The sequence below is a fragment of the Monodelphis domestica genome, chromosome 4 (assembly GCF_027887165.1).
Source record: "Monodelphis domestica isolate mMonDom1 chromosome 4, mMonDom1.pri, whole genome shotgun sequence".
Classification (NCBI taxonomy): domain Eukaryota; kingdom Metazoa; phylum Chordata; class Mammalia; order Didelphimorphia; family Didelphidae; genus Monodelphis; species Monodelphis domestica.
In genome coordinates, this window is record NC_077230.1 from 367,636,255 (window position 1) to 367,658,799 (window position 22,545).

The following is a 22,545-nucleotide window of genomic DNA, read 5'->3' on the forward strand; positions in this document are numbered from 1 at the left end:
CAAGGGTGATCATTTCAGGTCCTTTGGTGCCTAGAACCCACAAATAGTCTGAGGAGAGGAAGATTTGGGAGAAAAGTATGGAAGTAATCGGTATGTATTTGTATAACCTTTATATGCATACATATAATAACCATACAACTACATATACTTTCCAACTCTATTTCTCACCAGTTCCCTTCATCTATTCTATGTTTCAATCAAACTGATCTATTTGTTGTTCCGCTGATACACCTTGAGAGTGTGGTTCTCTTCTGTGTGGTTCCAAATCATTCTTCAATTGAGAAATCAAGTTGCCTCCTCCAGGAAACCTCCCTGTCATTCTCTGTCACTTACCATATTGCCATATCATTTTTATTCAGAATCATAAAACAGTCTTCTGTGAAAGTGAAAGCCAGTATAATCATGAGTTCTTAGCATTTATAAAAATTAAGAGACCTCATAGGTCATCTAGTCCAGTTCTTTAATTTTGAAGATGGAAAAGGTGAGACACAGAGATGGGGAGAAATTTGCCCAAGGCTATATGTAAGTACTAAGTGCTAGAGCTGGGATTGAAGTCTAGGCTTTCTGACTCTTAAAGTCATTGCTCTCTCCACTATTACTTGAAATGTGTTAGTCATCTCCATCACAAGATCATCCTCAGGAATTCTGGCCTGCACATCTTTTTCCCCACAGGACCTTGATAGTGCAGTGTACATGAGTATTGTGTGAATGAAGGTGGTATGGTAGAGAAACACGTGTTTTCTCTACGATCGTTTCACTTTCCACTCTCTTTTCATCCTTTCCCCTACACCTCTGAAAAGCAGTTCTCATTCATCAGGCTTAGAAACATCTGCAATGCTAGAGATCCAGGAAAAAAGTTTCTGTATGGTGATTGTCTTGAAGAACCAACACAGGGCATTGATTTTGTACAATCACTCCATCATTTAAGGTCTAGTGTAGTCTAAAAACAGTGGAGGGCCCTGAACTAGTCTGCATAAGGATAGCTCTCAGAGCTGCCAGGAACTTTAATTACCAAGACAGAACTAAAAGCTGGCAATGAACTTCCTATGACTAAAGCACTACTATATTCAGTGACACTGAAAAGAAGATCCCAAAGTCCAACATGGCCTTTGAAAATGGGACTCATAGTACATCTCAGTTTCTACTTGAGCTCTCATTAGGAGAGGATGGTCAGGTATAGGTGGGTCACATGTAAAAGTAAATGGCTTTGCAAAAAATGACTAGTGAAAAGATCTTTAGATCATTACCAGCTTTGCTGAACTTTTGCCTTAGACTTATTGTTGCACTCTGCTTTGTCTCCTGGATGGAGCCTTTTTTTTTTTAAACCAGTACCTTCCAGTCAGTACTGTGTATTGGCTCAAAGGCAGAAGAATAGTAAGGGCTAGGCAATTGGGGTCAAGTGACTTGCTCAGGGTCACACAGCTAGGAATTGTCTGATTCCAGAGCCTTCTTTTTGACACATTATGGCTCATCTTGGTGTCTTCACAATGCACTTTTCCCTTTGTCTCAGACTTACTTATCCTAGAGACAAGGCTTAGAGACCACCTGTCTGCTGTATTGTTACTGCTCTGCCTTCTGGGACCACTCCTCAGCCCCATATAGACTTCAGTTGCTGAAGAACCATCAAGCTATACAGCTTGATGCCAATTCTTAACTTTTGGAACAGTTTTTCTATTGTTACTTTTGAGTCCTAGTAAACATAAAAGGTTCACCAGTAATGTTGGTCCAGATTGGCTAGATGTGGCTAGCATCCTTATTGCTTCTAGGATGAAATATAAACCACTCCGCCTGGCATTTAAACCATCTACAGTCTGGCTGTCACCTTTCTGGATGTTTTATATTATCTACCCTCACATGCATACTCATCATTGCAGACCAATTAGATTGCTAGTTATCTGCTCCCTGAACTCAATGTCCTATCTCCTGTCTCCTATGCACTTCCCTCTTAGAATCCCCACCTTCCTTTGAAACTTAGCTTGAAGACCTCTTCCAACTAAGATGTGCTTGTGACCTGGGGAGTAATAGCATCGAAAGACAGACCAGCAAGACACATGGCCTGGAGAAGTTCTCAGCAATGTTTCTTAGGCTCCTGGGAAAGAGTGATCCTCTTTTTTAAATATTAAAAAATGATGGAGGGGTGGGAGTGGGGGGTAGGCAGCAATTAGGTGGCTTGGTGGATTGAGAGCCAAACCTAGAGATAGGAGGGTCTGAGTTCAGTCTGACCTCAGGCACTTCCTAGTAGTGTGACCCTGGGCAAGTCACTTATTCTCAATTGCCTAGTTCCTTCTGCTCTTCAAGGATTGTTAGTTAGTCCCATAATAATTTTTCAGCCTCACTCACATGCTTTTATTGGTCATTTAGCATTATTGTCAAAGGCTGCCATCTAGAGCATTTGATTGTGTCACATATGAATCTGTTAATTTTACCTAATAATATTGTAATATTTACTTACCTTAAAAAAAAGGTGTATGGTTGGCAGAACCAAAAAGCCCTGCACTAGCTAGCAAGAACCGATTAATTTGTTTTTATCAAGAAAAGGTTGACCTAGTATGGACTGTGATGAGCTGTTGACTGAGGACAGAACCAGTGCCAGCTGTTTGGACTTTAACGAGGGGCATTGCTTTATTTACTGACTTTTGCTTTTGTGTAGTCACAAGAAGAGAAGAGAAGGAAGCCTGAGACTGGCGAAATTCCCTTCAAGTGGAAAGAGCAGTGATCAGGAATGAAGAGACTACTTTTTAACACCCTAACTATTTATTAACCGTGTTACCTTTGACAAACCACTTAAACACCTTGGAGCCCCAGTTTCCTCATTTGCAATGTTGGAGGTTGGACCTGGTCTCCAAGTTGCCTTCCCATTTTAGTAATCTATTATCTATTATGAATCATTTATTGAATGAGGAAAGCAATTAAAAAAAATTATGTACTTTTTTCTCCAGGAGTTTATAGTCTGATTCTGGTATATATAGGTTACTGTGATTCAAGCAATTATGATAAATACAAAAGAAGGAGCTTGATCTCCCTTTTGAACGTATGTCCTATGTTGTCAGCTGCTTGGTGGATATGCCAGAGACTTCTCAAATATGTCTAAAATGGAATTCATTATCTTCCCTCTAGCCTTCTTCCCTACTTCCTTCTTTCTGTTAAATGCACTACCATCTTTTCCATTCATTACTTTAGAGTCATCTCTGATGTTTTTCTTCTTTCTTACCCCAATCAGTTGTCATGTTTTATCTAGTCTATTTTATCTAGTCTATATCTCTAGAATTATCTCCTTTTCTCTGGTCAAGCAAGTAACACCCTAGTTCCAGCCCTCATCATCTCTTGCTCAAAGTATTGTAATAGCCTGATTAGTAGTCTCTTCTTTCTCCTCATCTCAATCCAATATATATTTCTCCAATATCCTCAATCCAAATATAGTTGCTAATATAGTTCCCTCCGTAAGCCTCAAAAACCTTTAGTGTTACACTCCCCATTGCCTAGAGGATAAAATACTCTTTAGCCTAGCATTTAGGATGCTCAACAGTTTGAATCCCTCCTGCATTTCCATCCCAGTTTCCTACTCTTCCCCTTTTCTGTTTCAGACAAACTAAAGGACTGTTTTCCTGAATTCAGCATTTGATTTCCTACTTTACCTTTTCATGAGCTGTTCCCCCTAGCCTAGAAAATAATCTCTCATCTCTGCCCCATAGAATTGGTTTCTCTTCAGGACCCAATTCTGGTGCTACCTCTTTTGTGAAGTCTTCTCTGACTGCTTTCCACTCCAGGCCCCCTCCCTTCAGGTTTTAGTGTTGCCTTCCTCCCTGGAATTCTCTTATCTTTTGTTTGTTTGTGTACATATGGATTCTTTTCTCCTGTTTCCCATTGTAAACTCCTTGATAATGGGAATATTTCTTTTTGTCCTTATAGCTAACACACTAGATAGTCACTTACAGTTTATTCATTTAAATTCTCCACACAAAGTGCTATGAAAATTTGAGGAGGGAAAGATTCTTTCAGCTTGGGGCTGGGGTGATGTCTTCATTTTGGAGGAGACTCGTGATCTGGTTCTTTGAAGGGAGGAAGGGACTTCAGCAGACTGGAATGGGTGGCAAACTTTTCCAGGCATGGGAGCACATTAAACAGGTGATGCCAGGGCAGCATCTGCTGGAATGCAGAAAGGGAAATTGGAGGGGTAAAGTTGGAAAGGCAGATTGGAGACAGGTTATGGAAACTTCGACTTTATTCAGTAGGCACTGGGGGATCACTGATAGATTTTATGGAGAGGAGTGATGTGATCTGACTTGTCAGTTAGTAAAAGGTCTCAAGTGGTGTGTGAAGGAAGGGTAGCCTGGAGAGTTTGAAGGCAGGAAGAGAAAAGGGATCTTATCCATCACAGAGCTCTGGTCAGAGGGACTAAGGAGTTTGTACCAAAACCCAGAACATTTCTAGGAACCTAGAAACACTTTGTAAACCTGTCGGTGTTCATCCACGTTCATCCTTCTTCAAGAAACTTCTTAGAGGTTGTTCTTACTTTTACATTTCAGGTGCTTGTCACAATCTATGCTGACTACATCGCCCCTTTATTTGATAAATTCATTCCTTTGCCTGAAGGAACCCTCAAAGAAGAAATTGAAGTAATGGCAAAGAATATTGACTTTCCTCTGACTAAGGTGTATGTGGTGGAAGGTAAGACTTTATTAAGGCCTTACATTTCTAAAATGTGAATGAAGGAAAGTTCCTTCATTCATATTTTTTTAGAGTTAAGATTTAAAATTTTGAATCTTGAGTTTTCTAAGAATTAGGCATATAGTAGAACACCAATATTATTGGAAAATAAGGACAAGATTTCTCTTATTGTAATAAAAAATATAAGTGGAATATGATTTAACCTTCAATATAATGATAGCTTGTAAAGAGAGTAATAATTAACTCCTATGTCCAAAACATTTTCTTCACTGCATTCCTATAAGATAAGTAATAGAAGCATTTTTTCCTGACTTCACTAACATTTATTTAGAAGGCATTTTCAATTCCCATTTATATATGAGGAAATTCCTAAAAAAATTGGTGTTGTCTTGTCCAGTCACATAACTACTAGTGTTGGCATCAAGATTCAAACCTGTCTCTATACTCCAAAAACTTTTCTACTATACCACACTTTTTCAATTCCCCAATAATTAAAAGTACCACAATCTCATTTGATTCTCAAAAATAATTATCTACGGTAGGGAATACAGGTATTATTATCATCATTGTATAAGGGGAGAAACTGAGGTCCAGGAAGATTATAACACTAAGTAGCACATTTCCAGGACTTTATTTTGCTAATCAAAATCATACTACACCCAGAACCATAGAGGCCTTTGCAGTTAATTCAGTGAAAAGGCTCTTCAGGACATACTGTAGTTCCTTATACTGCCCTTGCTAAAAGAATATGTTCTTCACATGTAGTATGGTTAACATATTGCTTATTTTCTCAGTGGGTAGAGGAAGGGCTGGAGGGAGGGAAAAAATTTGGAATTCAAAATAAGGAATACTATAGATATTTTTAACACTTAAAAAAGAACATAATCTAAACCTGAGAAATTGAGCCCTATTCACTTCAGTACTAATTGTTCAGTCAACAAATCTTTATTGAATGTCTACTTTGTGTTCAGCTTTGTAAGAAAAACAAAAATATATGTGATTCCATCTTCAAGAGTTTTACAGACTAATTGAGGAAAAGAAACTAATGTGAAAAATTAGTAGATGTTGATTGATGTGAAGCAATCACAAATCAGTACAAGAAGATAGGTAGTTATGTGTTAGATTGTAGGAGGGTGGAGGGATTCATAGAAAGGTAGTCAGTCACATCTGGGGAAATTGGAAGATAAGTTTGATGAAGAAGGCAAGCCCTGCCTGTCTTTCAAGACAGGCAGGATTTAATGAGGAGGACTTTCTAGCAAAGGGAACAACATAAGTGAAGTCATATGGAGGTAGGAATGAGATCAGTGCTTCACTCAATCCAGCCATTGTCCCTGCTAGCTTTCATCTTAGCTCTCTTATCCCTTTTGTGGCTAAACCATGTGAGAATATCATCTATAATAGGTGCTTCCAGTTTCTTTCTTCACTTTCTTTTTAAGTCTCTGGAGTCTGGCTTCCAATCTCATCATTCAACTGAACCTACTGTTCTATAGTTACCAGATCTCTTAATTGTCCAGTCTAATGGCCTCTTAATTCTCATCCTTTTTGACCTTTCTGCAACCTCCGAGACTTTGTTACTCTTCTTTCTTGGTCTTCATAACACTCCTCTCTCCTGGTTCCCTTTTCTACCTGCCTTACAACTCCTTTTTAGTCTCTTTGAAGGATCTTCACCCGGTTCGCTCTTAACTCTGGATGTCTTCCAATTCTTTGTCCTGAGACTTTTCTCCCTCTTTACGATTTCATCTGTTCCCATAGTTTCACTGTCATTTCTGTCAATGATTCTTAGATTTATTTGTCTAGCTCAAATTTTCTCCTGATTTCCAATATCACATCACTTACTCCCATTGTCTTTTGGACATTGGAACTGTATCTCATAGATATATCAATCTCAGCACATCCAAAACTGAACTCATTATCTTTCTTCTCAAACCTCCCCTCTTCCTAACTTACCTATTATTATTGAGAATACAACCATTGTCCCCTCATCTTGCATTTTTAGTGTCATCTTTGACTTCTTACTTTCTCACCCTCTGAATCTAATCAGTTTCCATGTTCTGTCATTTTTACCTTTGTAACATCTCAAGTGTTTTCTCTCCTCTGACACTGCCACCTCTGGTGCAAGTCCTTATCATTTTATGCTTAAACTATTGAAATAGCCTGTTAGTTGATTTGCATGTCAGTCTTTTTCTCTTCTACTCTATCCTCTTTTTAGCTGTCAGCAAGTGATATCCCTCCAGTAAGATTCTGACCATGTAATTCCCCATCTCAGTTAACTCTGTTAGCTTCACAGTACCTCCAAGATCAAATGTAAAGCCCTCTGTTTGACTTACAAAGTCCTTTTCTTATTTTCCAGTCTGCTTATGCCTTAACTCCCCTGCATGTATTTTGTGATCCAGTGACATTGGCCACCTTGCTATTTCTCACACTAGGTACTCCATATCTGGAAGTTTTCCCTGGCCATCCCCCATACCTGGAATTTTCTCCTCCTTTCTCTCCTAGCTTCTGTGACTTCTAGTTTTGCCTTTTGCAAGAATCCTTCATGAATCCTCCTTATTGCTAGTTTCTTCTGTCTGCTGATTAGTTCCAGCTTATAGTGTTTATAGTTGGCACATAGTTGGCACACAGTTATTTGCATGTTGTCTCCTCATATCATATTGTGAGCTCCTAGAGGTTAGGGAATAACTTTTACCTTTTTTCTATATCCCCTGCACAGTGCCTGGCACATAGTTGGTATAAATGCTAGTTGATTGAATACCTTAAAAAATAAATACCTTGAAAATAGTAACAATGTTAACATTTGTTGAATTGAATTGGGCTGTTTTTCAGAATGATTTTATATATTATTTCACATGTAAAGGTAAAGGCATCCAGAAAGTTCAGGGAGGCCCTGTTAGGATAATAGCATGTTAAACTATAATAGAATACATTGTATAATACAGTATTGTAGTGTGTGCCTTCATTTAATACTTTAAAAGATCCACGATTTTATCAATATGGATATTCTTTTACCAATAATGATCCCAACCCCACAGGCAGTGGTTTCCTGAATTGTGGCCAAGTGAATTCATCATCTGATAGTCTAGCTTCTGGTCCTGATCCTTTTGGTTGTCCTTTAGATTCACCTTGAAACAGAGACATGCCCACCATTAAGTTTTGCCATTAGGCAAACTGGTAGGGCCTGCAGAACCTGTGTGCCCTGGCCTTGTTTCTGAGAGCCTGGCTGGGGTGATGATAGAAAATATCAGTAAAGCCCATACATTTTGTGTGCACTTTGGACCTATGGGAAACACTTGGTGAGTCAACTCTATAGATGTAGATTCTGCAATTTGTCTTAGAGTTTGCCTAGGGAACTGAGAAGTTAAATGACTTGCTTGAGTCACAGGCAATGTATGTGGGTTCCAGGAAAGACCTGAAATCTTCCTGTCTGCAGGCTGGCCCTGTACCTCTCTATATTAGGACATGATTCAGGGGTTTATAGAACAGTTGGTAACATACATACAGTGCTGTATATATAGTGACAACAACCTAGAGACTTAGCAGTCCTACCTCCTTTTTTTTTTTATATAAAACCCTTACCTTCCGTCTCGGAGTCAATACTGTGTATTGGCTCCAAGGCAGAAAGTGGTAAGGGCTAGGCAATGGGGGTCAAGTGACTTGCCCAGGGTCACACAGCTGGCAAGTGTCTGAGGCCAGATTTGAACCTAGGACCTCCCATCTCTAGGCCTGGTTCTCAATCCACCGAGCTACCTAGCTGCCCCCCTACCTCCTTTTTGTCCCTCCTCTTTTCCCCATCAGCTTCAATCTTTTGTGAGCTATGGTATATCTGCAGTTATTTTATAGGTGTAACAGTTAAAATTTAGGGGAGACTGAGGCAGGTAGAAATTAGTTTCTCTCTACAAGGAGTATTATATTTTTAGAGGTTTATTAAAAGTTAAGGATTAAAAGAAAATACAGGATAAGGAAAACGTGGTGCCTAGGCCACAGAGGCCTAGACAAGACCTCACCTACATAATGGAAAGAGCCACGTCTGCTCCAAAATGGAAGTCCAAAAGAGAGAGAGCCCCGCCTACGGGGAAGACCCTTTAAATAAAATTTTGTTCTTGTCCCAGGTGAGAATTTAGTGAGATTAGAGGGCATTCTGGGAGCTAGCAAGGACTCCTGGGGAATGGAGTCCAGAGTTCAAATCTCAATTTTACATAGGACAGTCACTGGCTCTCATCTACCTGCATGTCTTCTTCAGATTTGTGTTTTTATTGAGTTTCCTATGTAATTGCATTGATTCTTTTTTGTCCAAATTTGCTTTCTTACATTATTGCCCTTAGTTGACTTTGCTCATATGCTAATACTTTGAGCATTCTATAAACATCTGAGGTGGTATGGGTTTCATTGCTGCCTTTTCTTGGATTTTGTCTTCTGTGAATTTGGGGGCGTTTTTTAACTACTATTCTTACATTGGAGGTTACTTGGTTCATAGCTTGGTAGCCATATATAGGCAAGTTTTTTAACTTTCCTTTTCAATTTAAAATTTAATTAATTAGATTCATAGTATTCTAGGAAAATATATTTTTACAAGCCATTGCTAGGTACACACTGCCATCCTGGACTAAGAGTCCATTATGCCTATGTTTTAAAATTCTTTTCCTTTGTCTCCTTTGTGGTATTGTACTTTCCAGTTTTAAAGCACTTAACTGATATTATCTCATTTGATCCTCTTGGAATGAGCAAACTGCAGATCAGAGCTAAGTATGCTATTGAAATACCCCTGGGCCATGGATTGTCTTGGAGAAATGTAGGAGAATTCTGCATGCCAACACATATGACATGAGAGCCACATGTAATCTAAAGATGGAATTTGTATTTCTCGGTTAGAATTAGAAAACTAAATCTTCCCAGTGATAGAATCAGCAAGAAGTAAAGTAGTAAACAGTTTTGTTTTGTCTTCTTTTTTTTCCCCAAAGAAAATGAAATATCTTAAAGAATAGTCAAAAGAACATGCTCCAAAAGAACTTGGACCTGGGTGTCAGGTCCTCATATGCTTCTTGGCAATGGGACTAACCAGGAGCTGGTGATGTAATCTCCCTGAGCTCCTGTTTCCTCATCTTATTAAATGGGTATAATATGATGTTATCTCTCAACTGGTGCCTTTTGTTCTCATGGGATCAAATTAGATAAAGTTCACAAGTCATAAAAGTAATCTGGTATTAACAGAGCCTATGTTGAAATTGGTCTGTTTTCTTGATGCCACCTCATTTTTGTGTGCCTAGTACTGACTGGATATGTATTCTAATGCTAAAGTCACCCATAAAATAACAGTGTCCTAAAACTTTGATGTTTTCTTGTTGCTTACAAAGCATGAGCCAATTAATGTGTAGACAGAAAAACATTTCTTTCTGATTAGTTCCATCATATTTGTGTATCTGTGGCAAGGGCATTATAGAACTGTAGAGTTACCTGATGCCAACAAGATTATTTTGCTAAATAATTGTAGCATTTAATCTAAGAAAATACTCAGTGTCTTTTTTTTGCTATTTCCCTACCTTCTAGTATTAGCTAATTTTTAAGTTTGGAGGAGAATATCTTGGTTTTATGTTCACCAATTTAGATCTTTATTACCTCCTTACTTTTTTTTTGGTTTGTTTTTATTGTCATGCAAAACACACTCTCCCATATCCCATATTGGTCATTGTCATAGAGCAAACTCACACACAACCAAAACCTCAAAATAAAACCATAAATACACTGATATGAAATATGATTCCTATAGTACTCAGCCTTGCTAGATAAGTGACTCTGGTTTGTAAACCTATATCTTTTATCTTCTAGAACATCATATTCCATGCCTTTTGATCCTCTAATGTGGAAGCTGCTAAGTCCTGTGTGATCCTGACTGGCTTCATGGTGTTTGAATTTTTTCTTTCTGTCTGCTTGCAGTATTTTCTCCTTGACTTGTGGGTGGTTCTTGAATTTAGCTATGATATGCTTAGGAGTTGTCATTTAGGGATTTATTTCTGGAGGTGATCTATAGATTCTTTCAATTTTTATTTTACTCTCTTGTTCAAACATATATGGGCAGTTTTTTTGATAATTTTTTGTATTATGATGTCCAAACTTTTTTTTTTTTAATCATAGCTTTCAGGTAGTCCAGTTTAAATTCTTTTTCTTGAATCTGTTTTCCAGGTCATTTTTTTTTTCAATGAGAGATTTCACATTCTCTTCTGTTTTTTTTTTCCATTCTTTTGATTTTGTTTTATTATTTCTTGATGTCTTATGAAGTCATATGCTTCTAGTTATCCAATTCTTATTTTTAAGGAATGATTTTCTTCCATGAGCTTTTGAGCCTCCTTTTTCATTTGGCCCACTTATTCTTGTTTTGCTTTCATTTCTTTTCCCTGGTTGGATCAAAGAGATGTTAGGGTCTAATGCCCTGAGAAAAGAGCCAGGAATAAATGTTGGGATCTGACTCAGGGAGAAACAAGCCACAAATAATTCTCACAGAAGACACCTCTATATTCCCTCTAAGGCTAAGGCTTCATTTAATATAAGCTGCAATTGTCTTATCTGGGATATGTTCATGTCTCCTAGAGATTTTGATGCCAGATGCCTGATCTGCGCTTGTTAGGGTTCAAAATGCTGAAATGAATGAATCAATAAGGTGGGGTCAGGCTGCATAGCTTTATATCACTATGTTTATTATGACAAAAAGGTAAGCTTTTATAATGAGAGAATTCTATTAGGCAATTAGATCCGTATATCAAGATATGTGTATATTGGTGAGACATCTGCTTGCGAGATTATAAAAGGTTTTTTGTTTATGGAGAGTTGATACAAGAAGTTGAAGATTCTTCCAGAGATAGAATAAAAACATCTCTAGAAGGAGCTGTAAGGGTTAAAAATTAAGGTTCGTCTAAATATAAGAGAAATGTGGTCATCAAAATTAATTTATCCCAAATCAAAATGACTTTATAGCAATATTTATTTATAAATAGAGGGAAAGAGTGAAAGTAGAGAAATGAGAAAGAGGGTAGAGAATGTATCTAACATCATACTGGATAATTACTCTGGCCTGATTCAAACCAGGCAGGCTTCAGTATCCCTCCACTGGAGGTCCATGAGTCAGAGAGCCTGGTGGTGTATAAAGCAAGGGTTCTAGCTATGAGGCCTCCTCCAAGACAGGGGGGCTCTCCAGAAGCTAGTTCCTCTAGGAGCCAGGAAAGGGGTCAACCTTTTAAAGACCCTTCTTTGTGGCACTCCTGAGCCTTCCTCCACTTTATGTGGACCAATTATAGTTTATAAATTTTCTTAGGACTGCCCAGGGGGCAGTCAGTTATTTTTGAGTTGTCACCCACTTTAGCATGTGCATTGTGGACCTACATATACTTAAGCGTATATGATATGCTTCTGGTGATTAAATCTAAAAGTTGGTTGGGGAGAGTTAATGCCATCTTCACAGAGCTTTGGACATGTCCCAGAGACATGTCCCTTAAACAAGGCCTTAGCCTTAGAGAGAACATAGAGGCATCTTCTATGAGAATTATTTTGTGACTTCTTTCTCTTTGGATCAGACCCCAACATTTATTCTTGACTCTTTTCTCACTGGGACAATCCCTAAAATTGACCCTATTACTTCCCTATTTTTTCCTCTGCCTCAATTGATTTTCAAAATCCTTTTTGAGTTCTTCCAGAATTTGGGTCCAGTTCATATTTTTCTATGGAGCTTTGTGTGTGTTTGCTTTGATTTAACTGTCTCCTTCTGTGTCTGTGTCTTGTTCTTTGTTGCCACAAAATTTTCTGTGGTTAGGATTTTTTTTTAATGTTTTCTCATCTTCCCAGCCTTTTTCTTGACTTTCACTATTATTTTAAAGGTAGACTGTTCTCGGGAAGGATGGAGGCAATCTCTTAATTTTCAGTTCTTCCTCGATGCTACCTTTTGCCTTATTTCTGGATATCTGTCTTAGTTCTTCTCAGATAGTTTGATGACCTATGCAGTGATGCAAACCTTTTAGAGAACAAGTTTCCAAACTGCAACCCTCATGATGCATGTGAGCCCCTCACCTTACTCTAATCAGAGGAGGGAGGAAGTATCCCAATTGGGCTGCTAGGCAGAGGGGCGGGTGATGTGAGAAATGTCCTCAGGTGCATGTGGAGAGGAGGAAGGGAGCAGCCCCCTCTTGGCATGCTCCAGCACGTGTGTCCTATATAGGTTCATCAACAAAGGCCTATGGACTATAAGCTCTGAGAGCTACCTCCCACTGCTGATTCAGTCACCTCCTGAGTCTGCTTATGGCTCAAAATCTAGCCTTAGGTTTGGACTTTTGGTCTCACTCTGGCTTGTGGACTTTCACTCTGTGGAATACCTTGCTCTGGGACTCTGCCTTGAGCTTTGGTAAAGTCTAGCTAGGTATGGACTCCCACAGGCCAGCATATCCTGGTGACTGTCCTTGCTGCGGATCTGGAGGCCTATCTGGGTTTATACTGACTTGGAGTGCTACACAGATTGCCTCAAATTGCTGTGACTCAGGTCTTCACTACAAGCTTGGCCTGGGACTCTTGACCTTGCTCTGGGCTTATACAGATCAAGCATAGACTACCCAGGGCTGGAATTCTGAACCTTACTGCATGCTTGCTTGCAACTTTATGGAATTGTACTGCTGTTGGCTTAGGCAGAGGCTAAGGGTCTGGATTCTTGGCTTTGGCCTAGATTCAGAACCTGGAACATTATATGAGGAGTGGAGGGGCTTGCTGTTGACTTGGTCCTTACTCCTTGTAGCCTCCTGCCGGCTGTGCACCCCTCTCACATCGGTGAACTAGATGCTCTCTGCCCATCTTTCAAGTTCTCTTTGTTTGTTTTTTAAATTTTTTAAATTTTATTTAATTGGTCAATTTAGAATATTTTCCCCTGGTTACCAGAATCATGTTCCTTCCCTCCCCTTCTCCCACCCCCTCCTGTAGCTGATACACAATTCCACTACCTGTGTCCTTGATCAAAACCTATTTCCATGTTGTTAATGTTTGCACTAGGGTGATCATTTAGAGTCTACATCCCCAATCATATTCCCATTGACCCATGTGATCAAGCAGTTGTTTTTCTGCTGTGTTTCTACTCCCACCGTTCTTCCTCTGAACGTGGATAGTGTTCTTTCTCATAAATCCCTCAGAATTGTCCTGGATCATTGCATTGCTACTAATAAAGAAGTCCATTACATTTGATTATACCACAGTGTATCAGTCTCTGTATACAGTGTTCTTCTGGTTCTGCTCCTTTCACTCTGTGTCAATTCTTGGAAGTCATTCCAGTTCCCATGGAATTCCTCCAGTTCATTATTCCTTTGGGCATAATAATATTTCATCACCAACATATACCACAATTTGTTCAGCCATTCCCCAATTGAAGGGCATCCCCTCATTTTCCAATTTTTTGCCACCACAAAGAGTGCAGCTATGAACATTATTGTACCAGTCTTTTTCCTTATTATCTCTTTGGGTATAAACCCAGCAGTGCTATGCCTGGGTCAAAGGGCAGACAGTCTTTTAGCACCCTTTGTGCATAGTTCCAAAATGCCCTCAGAATGGTTGGATCAATTCACAACTTATCAGCAATGCATTAATGTCCCAACTTTGCCACATCCCCTCCAACATTTATTACTTTCCTTTGCTATCATGTTAGTCAATCTGCTAGGTGTGAGGTGGTACCTTAGAGTTGTTTGGAGATTTGCATTTCTCTAATTATAAGAGATTTATAACATTTTTTTCATGTGCTTATTAATAGTTTTTATTTCTTTAACTGAAAATTTCCTATTCATATCCCATGCCCATTTATCAACTAGGGAATGGCTTGATTTTTTGTACAATTGATTTAGCTCTTTATAAATATGAGTAATTAGACCTTTGTCAGAGGTTTTTGTTGTTGTGAAGATTTTTTTCCCAAATTGTTGCTTCCCTTCAAATTTTGGTTGCATTGATTTTGTTTGTACAAAACCTTTTTAATTTAATATAATCAAAATTATTTATTTTACATTTTGTAATTTATTCTGACTCTTGCAAGGTCTTAAAATCTTTCCTTTCCCAAAGATCTGGCACGTATACTATTCATTGTTCACCTAATTTGCTTAGTTTCTTTCTTTATATTTAAGTCATTCACCCATTCTGAATTTATTTTGGTGTAGGGTGTGAGATGTTGATCCAAACCCAATCTCTCATACTGTCTTCCAATTTTCCCAGCAGTTTTTGTCAAATAACTTTGGGATTTTTGTCCCAAAAGCTGGGATCTTTGGGTTTATCATAGATTGTCTTGCTGAGGTCATTCACCCCAAGTCTATTCCACTGATCCTCCTTTTTGTCTCTTAGCCAGTACCATATTGTTTTGATGACCATTGCTTTATAGTATAGTTTGAGATCTGGTACTGCTAGGCCACCTTCCTTCACACTTTTTTTCATTATTTTCCTTTCATTATTTTCCTTGATATCCTTGTCTTTTGTTCTTCCAAATGAACTTTGTTATAGTTTTTTCTAATTTAGTAAAAAAGTTTTTTGGTAGTTCGATGGGTATGGCACTAAGTAAGTAAATAAGTTTGGGTAAGATTGTCATTTTTATTATATTAGCTCGTCCTACCCATGAGCAATTAATGTTTTTCCTTAAGTTGTCTTTGGCATGAAAGTTTCTTTACTCTGCGTCTTTATTGGTTCTTTCACTCCATTATTTATTTTATGCTGTTATTTTAACATTGATTGGAGAGGATTCTCATGGAGCTTCTCTACTTCTACTCTGCCATCTTGGCTCTGCCTCCTATTATCTCCCTACTTTCAGCAATGTTGTATATTCTTTTCTCTTCTACCTATATTGAAATCACTTAAACTATCCCTTCACCTATTAACTTGAACTTCTGGCCTCAACTTCTTACTTTTCTTTTCCTCCCCCCCACCCCCAACCCTCCCATAGGCAATGTGTGATTCCTCTGGGTATCACATGTGTCCTTGATTCAAACTCATTTCCATGTTGTTGATATTTGCATTAGGGTGTTCATTTAGAGTCTCTCCACAATCATCCCCTCCACCCCTGTAGTCAAGCAGTTGTTTTTCATCAGTGTTTTTACTCTCACCATTTGTCCTCTGCTTGTGGGTAGTGTTTTTTCTCCTAAATCCCTGCAGATTGTTCAGGGACATTGCATTGATACTAATGGAGAAGTCCATCACCTTCGATTGTACCACAATGTATCAGTCTCTGTGTACAGTGTTTTCCTGGTTCTGCTCCTTTCGCTCTGCATCACTTCCTGGAGGTTGTTCCAGTCTCCATGGAATTCCTCCACTTTATTATTCTTTTAGCACAATAGTATTCCATCACCAACATATACCACAATTTGTTCAGCCGTTCCCCAATTGAAGGGCATCCCCTCATTTTCCAATTTTTTGCCACCACAAAGAGCGCAGCTATGCATATTCTTGTACAAGTCTTTTTCCTTATTATCTCTTTGGAGTACAAACCCAGCAGTGCTATGGCTGGGTCAAAGGCTGGCCTCATCTTACATATATCTGTAGTGTGTAGCTAGGCAGCTAGATGGTAAAGAACATAGAGCTCTGGGTACAGAATCAAGAAGACCTAAGCTCAAATATGGCACAGACACTAGTTGTGTGAGATCTTGGACAATTCTTCTCTGTTTTCCTTAATGAGAAGAGTAAGAACACTTCTCTGAGGAGCAAATGAATGATATTTGTAAAATTCTTTGCAGACCTTAAAGTATTACTATGTAAGTACTAATTATCATCATCAACCTTTCTTGTCTTTCCTTGATTCCTGGGCTGCCTAGAATGATTGCCTTTTATATAACAACTTAGCACATGGCATTTCCTGGATCAGTATGTATTCAGCCCGGTGGCCTATCCCCTTTGCCATCGGTATCAGAGATGTAAAATCCTATGTTCAGAGTGACGACTTTGAGTCTTTCATTAAAGGTTAATTTATGTTGTGTATATTTTCTTTGTTAGGATCAAAAACAGTTTAAAAGTTTTCAAAAAAGTTGTTTAAATTTTACAAACCTATAGCATAACTTTCCCAATGACTTCAGTTTTCCTACACATAAAATATCTAAGTAATAATCAGTGCAAGTCAAAGAATATTGAATAAATACTTTAATATTCTCTGGTAAAAAGATTTTAAGGACCTGATAGATTAAAAAAAGAATTTAAGGCAGAGTTAGCATGGCACAGTGTTAAGAGTGCTGGTCTTGGAAGTGGCAAGCCCAGGCTGTCTTGGCCTGTTCTGCCCTGTCCTGTCCCATCTTTTCTCATCCTGACCTGACCCAACCTGGCCTGTCTTGTCTCCTCCCCTCTTGTCCTGTCTTCTCCCATCCTGGCTCCAATACTTAGTGATCATGTGACCTCACTGGGCTCTAGTCTGCCCTCTATTAAAGAGAGACAATTACCCATCAGCTGCTTCTTTCAATGTGCATAGAGGTCAGACTTTGGAAGCATAAACGTTCCATATGTCTCCTAAGTTCTCTCTTGTAAAGATCATTATTTCATCAGAGCAGGTCCCTCCTTTTACATAGAGCACAGCTTTTCCACTCCTTTGTGGGTGTACCTTCTGATTTTCCATGGCCTGAACATTGACCATTTGGTGATTGATTGTCCGAGGCTGAGCCTTTCTTCTAATCAGCCTATTCTCATACAGCTATTTGCTTCTAGTCTGCCACTGGGCCTGTCTACCAAGCCTTCCACTTTGGAACAGTCTCTTAGAATTCATGCTGTACTTCCAAAGCATGGAGAAGTCAGGATTGCTGTGCTACCATGTGACAAGTCAAAATGAGATTTGAGTGGAGTATTATCTGGCTTCTTATTAGCAGTGATGTTAAACTTAAAACGCATCTTTGTTTCCTGTTATATTACCAAGGGAGATAGTACCAGCTATGGGAACAGGAAGACCATTTGATTTTGAGACCTACTTCTGGCCCCTGAGAGCTTGTGACTCTGGGCAGATTGTTTACCCTCTCACTGACAACGGGCTCCCTCTAACATGCTTTATGATTTCTGTACTGATATCCTAGGGTCATAGGGTTCAACAAAGTAAATCATTATTGTAGGTATTGATTGTTGTGGCTTATTTTAACAATTATTTTAGATAGGTGACTAAGTCCCCTTAAAATGGAGCATTAGCCTGACAGAAAGGTGGTTTTCTTTATTCCTCTGTAAATGACGGTGAGTTAGAACCCAGCTATTTTCAGGCTCTGAAAGTTTAGTTGCTCTCTCTCTTTTGAACTCTCTCAATAGGTTCAAAACGCTCCTCTCACAGCAATGCTTACTTTTATGGATTCTTCAAGAACAAGCGGATAGTTTTGTTTGACACACTGCTGGAAGACTACTCGATACTGAACAAAGATCATCAGGAGGAGACCTCCATAGAACCCCAGAATATTGGAGAGGGGGAGAATCCTGAAACAAAGGCCAAAGTGAGAGTGAGTTTTTGTCCTCTGCTGGAGTAACTACAGCCACATTTCCCAGGAGTGTAGCCCCTGATTAGAAAATATGGAAATCCCTTGACTATCTCTATACCTATCCAGAGGCAGAGCATCCCTTGTACCTCTAGTGCAAGGATTAGAGGTTTCCTGGCCCATAATGACTGCTTGCTGTAGTGGTTTCTTTTCATCTGACTCATGACATGGCCACAGTCCATTAGGAGCAAATTGGGTTTCAAATAGAGGTTCTGTATTTTAGAGTGATGTCTTTGTCTTAGGACAAAGAAGTATCTAATTTCATGAGATAAAGGAATTCTTGAAAAATACAAGAAGAGAAGATAAATTCTTTACTAAAAATGTGACTGAAACCATATCAACACACTGTGTCTGGGAAGGGGAGTGGGACTAATACATTTTAGCTTAACCCTCAAGCCTGTAATGGAGACTGGGCAGCCATCATTAACATGGAGAGGCATTGTTCATTGGAATGTTTGAGGAAGAGGAATGTTGTTATTGGTTCCTAGAAAATCATAAAGCTAAATCTACATAATAAATTGAAAAGCAATGTAGCTGGTGGATCAGTGGTTAGAATACTAGACTTAGAGTCAGGAAGAATTGAATTCAAATCAGACCTCAGGCACACTAGCTCGGTGACCCATGACAGGTCACTTAACTGTTTCCTCAACTAAAAAATGGGGATAATAATAGGAATGTTGTAAAGGTTAGATGAGATAATATTTTATAAAAGGGAAAAGGGGTTAATTTATATAAAGTTTAGACTGGATTATTTAAGAGCGTGGTCTCCAGGAATTTATATTAATTCCAAAGAAATTTATTTACAGTTTATTTACAAAATGTAGAAAGAGTGAAGTAAGAAATATCAGCGAGAGGATAGGGTAAGATGTATAGCCTAAGCACTAAGTAATTTACTTCTGACCACGTGGCCAATCTGAGCAGAGAGAATTGGTTCTTAGCTGGCTTCGGCAAAGCTGAGGGCCTGGGGAAGTCTCTTGAGAAAAATCCAGCAGTTAAGAGCCAGCTTTTTCACTCACCATGTGTCAGTTCAAAGGAAGAGATTTTAGAACAGCCTCACCAGGAAACAGGGTCTCAGGTCCAGTCAGCACATTCTTCACCAGCCTCTACTTCAAAGAATGAAGAACTGCCAGTAGCACTCCATTCAGGAAGTTGTAACTCCCTTTTAAAGACACTTTCTCTTGCTTCACTTCCTGTGCTTTCCCCTAATTCCATGTCTACCAATCACAGTTGAAGTCTTGCTTTAGGACTGCCCAGAGGAGGCAGTCAATTGATACTAATTAATCATCCACTGTCACACAGGTGAGTCACAGACCTCCACTTAATGATTAAGTAGGATGTTTACACTTTTGGTGATTAGCTCTAAAAATGGGCAGATCTCCATACTTAACTTTTAAGTAGGGTATTTACACTTTTGGTGATTAAATCTAAAAATAGGCAGGGGTTACAATTTTAAGCTTCACAATCAGGAGAGTTAATTTTAATCTTCACAATTTGGAAAACTTTTAGCAGAGTACCTTTCATATAATATACACTGTAAATGCTCATCCTCTTCCCTTTCCCCTACTATGTGCTTGGCACTCTTTTAAGTATCCTCAGACTTACACTGATGGAGGAGGGTCCAGAGGCCCATCTGACATTTCTCTTCAGAGGGAGAAGCAGGGTGTTGTGTTCCTGTGGCACCAGTTTGAATTTTGCCCATGGCAGGGGGAAGTTTTCAGGAAAGGCCAAACGTGTGATAAGACCATTTGGAAGCAACCTGGGTCATGCCTGAATCCCTACTGCATTGGTCTAGGGACAAGAGGCAAAGTCCATCCAGGTTAGCAGTGAGTGAGATGGGGCTGCTCAGTGGTTCTGGGAGTTCACAAAATGCATAGAAGGGGCAGCAGCCTGCTCAGTGACTCAAGGAAGTTCTTACCTCTGTTATAGGGAATTTAAGGAAGGGGGAAGAGTGCAGGAAAGGGAAAACACAATTATATAAGTAAGTTTATTAATAAAGGAAGGGAAGGAAAAGGGTTAATGGACCATTTGACTATTAAAACCCCAGATACTTAACCCAATATACTTTATCTACTAAGCTTAACCTGTCTAAACTAAACTAAAGGTTAACTAATAGTTAAAGTCTAAACAGGAAGCCCAGATTCTCACTCTCTCCAGAGTCCTTGGTGGGTCAGGCTGCAGTATCCAGTTGTAAAGTCCTGAGAAGATCCAGGAAAGGGCGAAATTCTCTTCCAAAATCACTCTGTCCACCAAAATGAATGGAGATTTCCTCTCAACCTTTTTTTGATGATAATCTAAGACAGGCAGCTTGAAAGATGGGTTTTCTAGGGAGAGTCCTATATTCACAGCTTTAGTGTTGAAATCCAGCTTCAGACAGACAGCTGAAAGCTGTTCCTCCAACAGCTTAGAATCTTGACACCCCCCTCTCCGCCACCAGCTCTCTTACAGAATCCAGATTTTGAGGACTGTCAATCAATCCTTGCACTCTGCTTTTCATCTTCCCTTGCTACACCTCACACAGACAGAAGGACCATATCTGGCAGCTAAGAAGAGAGAATTGAGGACATACTTCACACAGTTATTGCCTTTCTTTGCCTATATTCCTCATTATGTTCCACATATACTAGGAAGAAATTAAACTTTTTCTACATTTTTTCCCCTACTGCTATTGTCAAAGCAATGAGAGAGAGAGAGAGACACTCTTCATATATCTAGCCTCTGACATTCCTCAGTGTAGTTATGGCTGGATTATGCCACCATTTAGACTTTCACTAGGTCTCTAAGGAGATCTCCAGCTCTCATGTGGTCTCCCCCTCCGGGTATCACATTCTCCATCCTCATCAGCCATCAAACATTTATTGAGTGCCTGCTTTGTGGCAGATACTGTGTATACTCAGGCAGAAAGGAATTGGGGGTTTATACTTTATGGAGCTGAATGTGCCCATCACTCCTTTCTCTGTGGATTTACACAGCCTCACTTTATGTGCTCAAATGAGATGATGTATGTGCACACTGCAAATCTGAAAGCATTATATTTGAGGCCAACTCTAATTATCATGGAGACATCATCATCCCTTGCCCTCACAGGGTCCCAGAGTTGATAAGGTTCTCAGAGAGCATCTAGAACAACACATGCCTGCCTGACCGTATCTCCCTCCACAGTGTACCAAATGGGATCACCCTTCTTTGCTTGAAGAGATTGAATGAATGAGAATCTACTCTCTTACAAAGCTGCTTCTTATACTTTTGCATGGATCCCAATTGTTAAGAAATTTCTGTGGATGTTAAGCTTCAGTTTGCCTCTTTGGGACAATACTGACCCATTGACCCAGGTTCTGCATGCAGAACCAAACCCAGCAAATCTACTTCCTTCTGAAACAGTACTTAAACACTTGAAGATGGCTGCTGTCATGTTCTCCTTAAGCTTCTCCAGGCTTCATTTCTCATTTCTGATTTGTTACTACTATCCTTATTGCCCTCCTGGATATCCTCAAGTTATCAGTTCTTCTTAAAATGTGGAGCCCAGACCTAACTGTTGTGCTCCAGATGCATTTTAGCTAGAACAGAGTTCCTAAGACTGTCACTTTTTTATTTTGTTAGTAGTAATTCAGGAAAAGATTTAATAAGGGATTTTTGGCTTGTACCATCATGTCATTAATTAATATGATGCTTAAAATCTACCAAAACCTTACATTTTTTTCAAAATAAGCAATCAATCTATGATTCCCATGTCTTATTCTTGAGCAATTGATTTTTTGAATTGTCAGTTCAGTTTTATGTTTGTCCTTGTTAAATTTCACATTAGATTCTGGTGATGTAAAGTATAGCCATCTTTTTAGATCCAGATTCTATCATCTAAATCTGATTTTTAATCTCTAATAACTGGAGAGACAGAGGTGGCATTATATAGTCAGAAAAGAACTAACCTCAGAGCTAGGAAACCTTGGACCTTGATCATGGCTACAAAAGTAGGAACACTTGTGGTATGATCCTAGGTGGATAAGTCACACTTGACAGCTTGCCAAGACTAATTTTCTATAAAAAACCTTTACCTTCTGTCTTAGAACCAAAACTAAGTATTGGTTCCAAAGCAGAAGAGCATTAAAGGCAGGCAAAAATTCACTAAATGGAGATTAGTGAATTGTGCAGGGTCACACAGCTAGGAAGTTTCTGAGGCCAGTTTCAAACCCCAGACCTCCCATCTCTAGACCTGGGTCTCAGTCCACTAAGCCACCAGCTGCCCTTCCAAGACTATAATTTTCAAAGAAGATGACAGTCTGTATTAATAGAGGGAAGTTCCTTGTGCCAGTGAAATCATAGATCCAATCCAGTCTGTTCTTCCTAATTTGGGGTAATTTGCATGTTTAATAAGTATACTCTTCCCCTTACCAAGGAATTGATA

At 39.1% G+C, this 22,545-nt stretch overlaps 1 protein-coding gene across 4 annotated transcripts in view; it reads left to right on the plus strand.

Annotated features, from left to right (window-relative positions):
* ZMPSTE24 (zinc metallopeptidase STE24) overlaps positions 1 to 22,545 on the plus strand; it is a 62,881-nt gene that overhangs the window by 26,905 nt on the left and 13,431 nt on the right. For 2 of the 4 annotated variants that reach the window (XM_056795221.1, XM_007492851.3), the window contains exons 6-7: positions 4,527 to 4,668; positions 17,926 to 18,104. In XM_056795221.1, the coding sequence (XP_056651199.1) occupies positions 4,527 to 4,668; positions 17,926 to 18,104 (321 nt within the window). Of the gene's footprint in view, positions 1 to 4,526; positions 4,669 to 17,925; positions 18,111 to 22,545 lie in introns of all 4 variants that reach the window. The other 2 variants (XM_007492852.3, XM_001381168.3) reach the window with 1 other exon arrangement.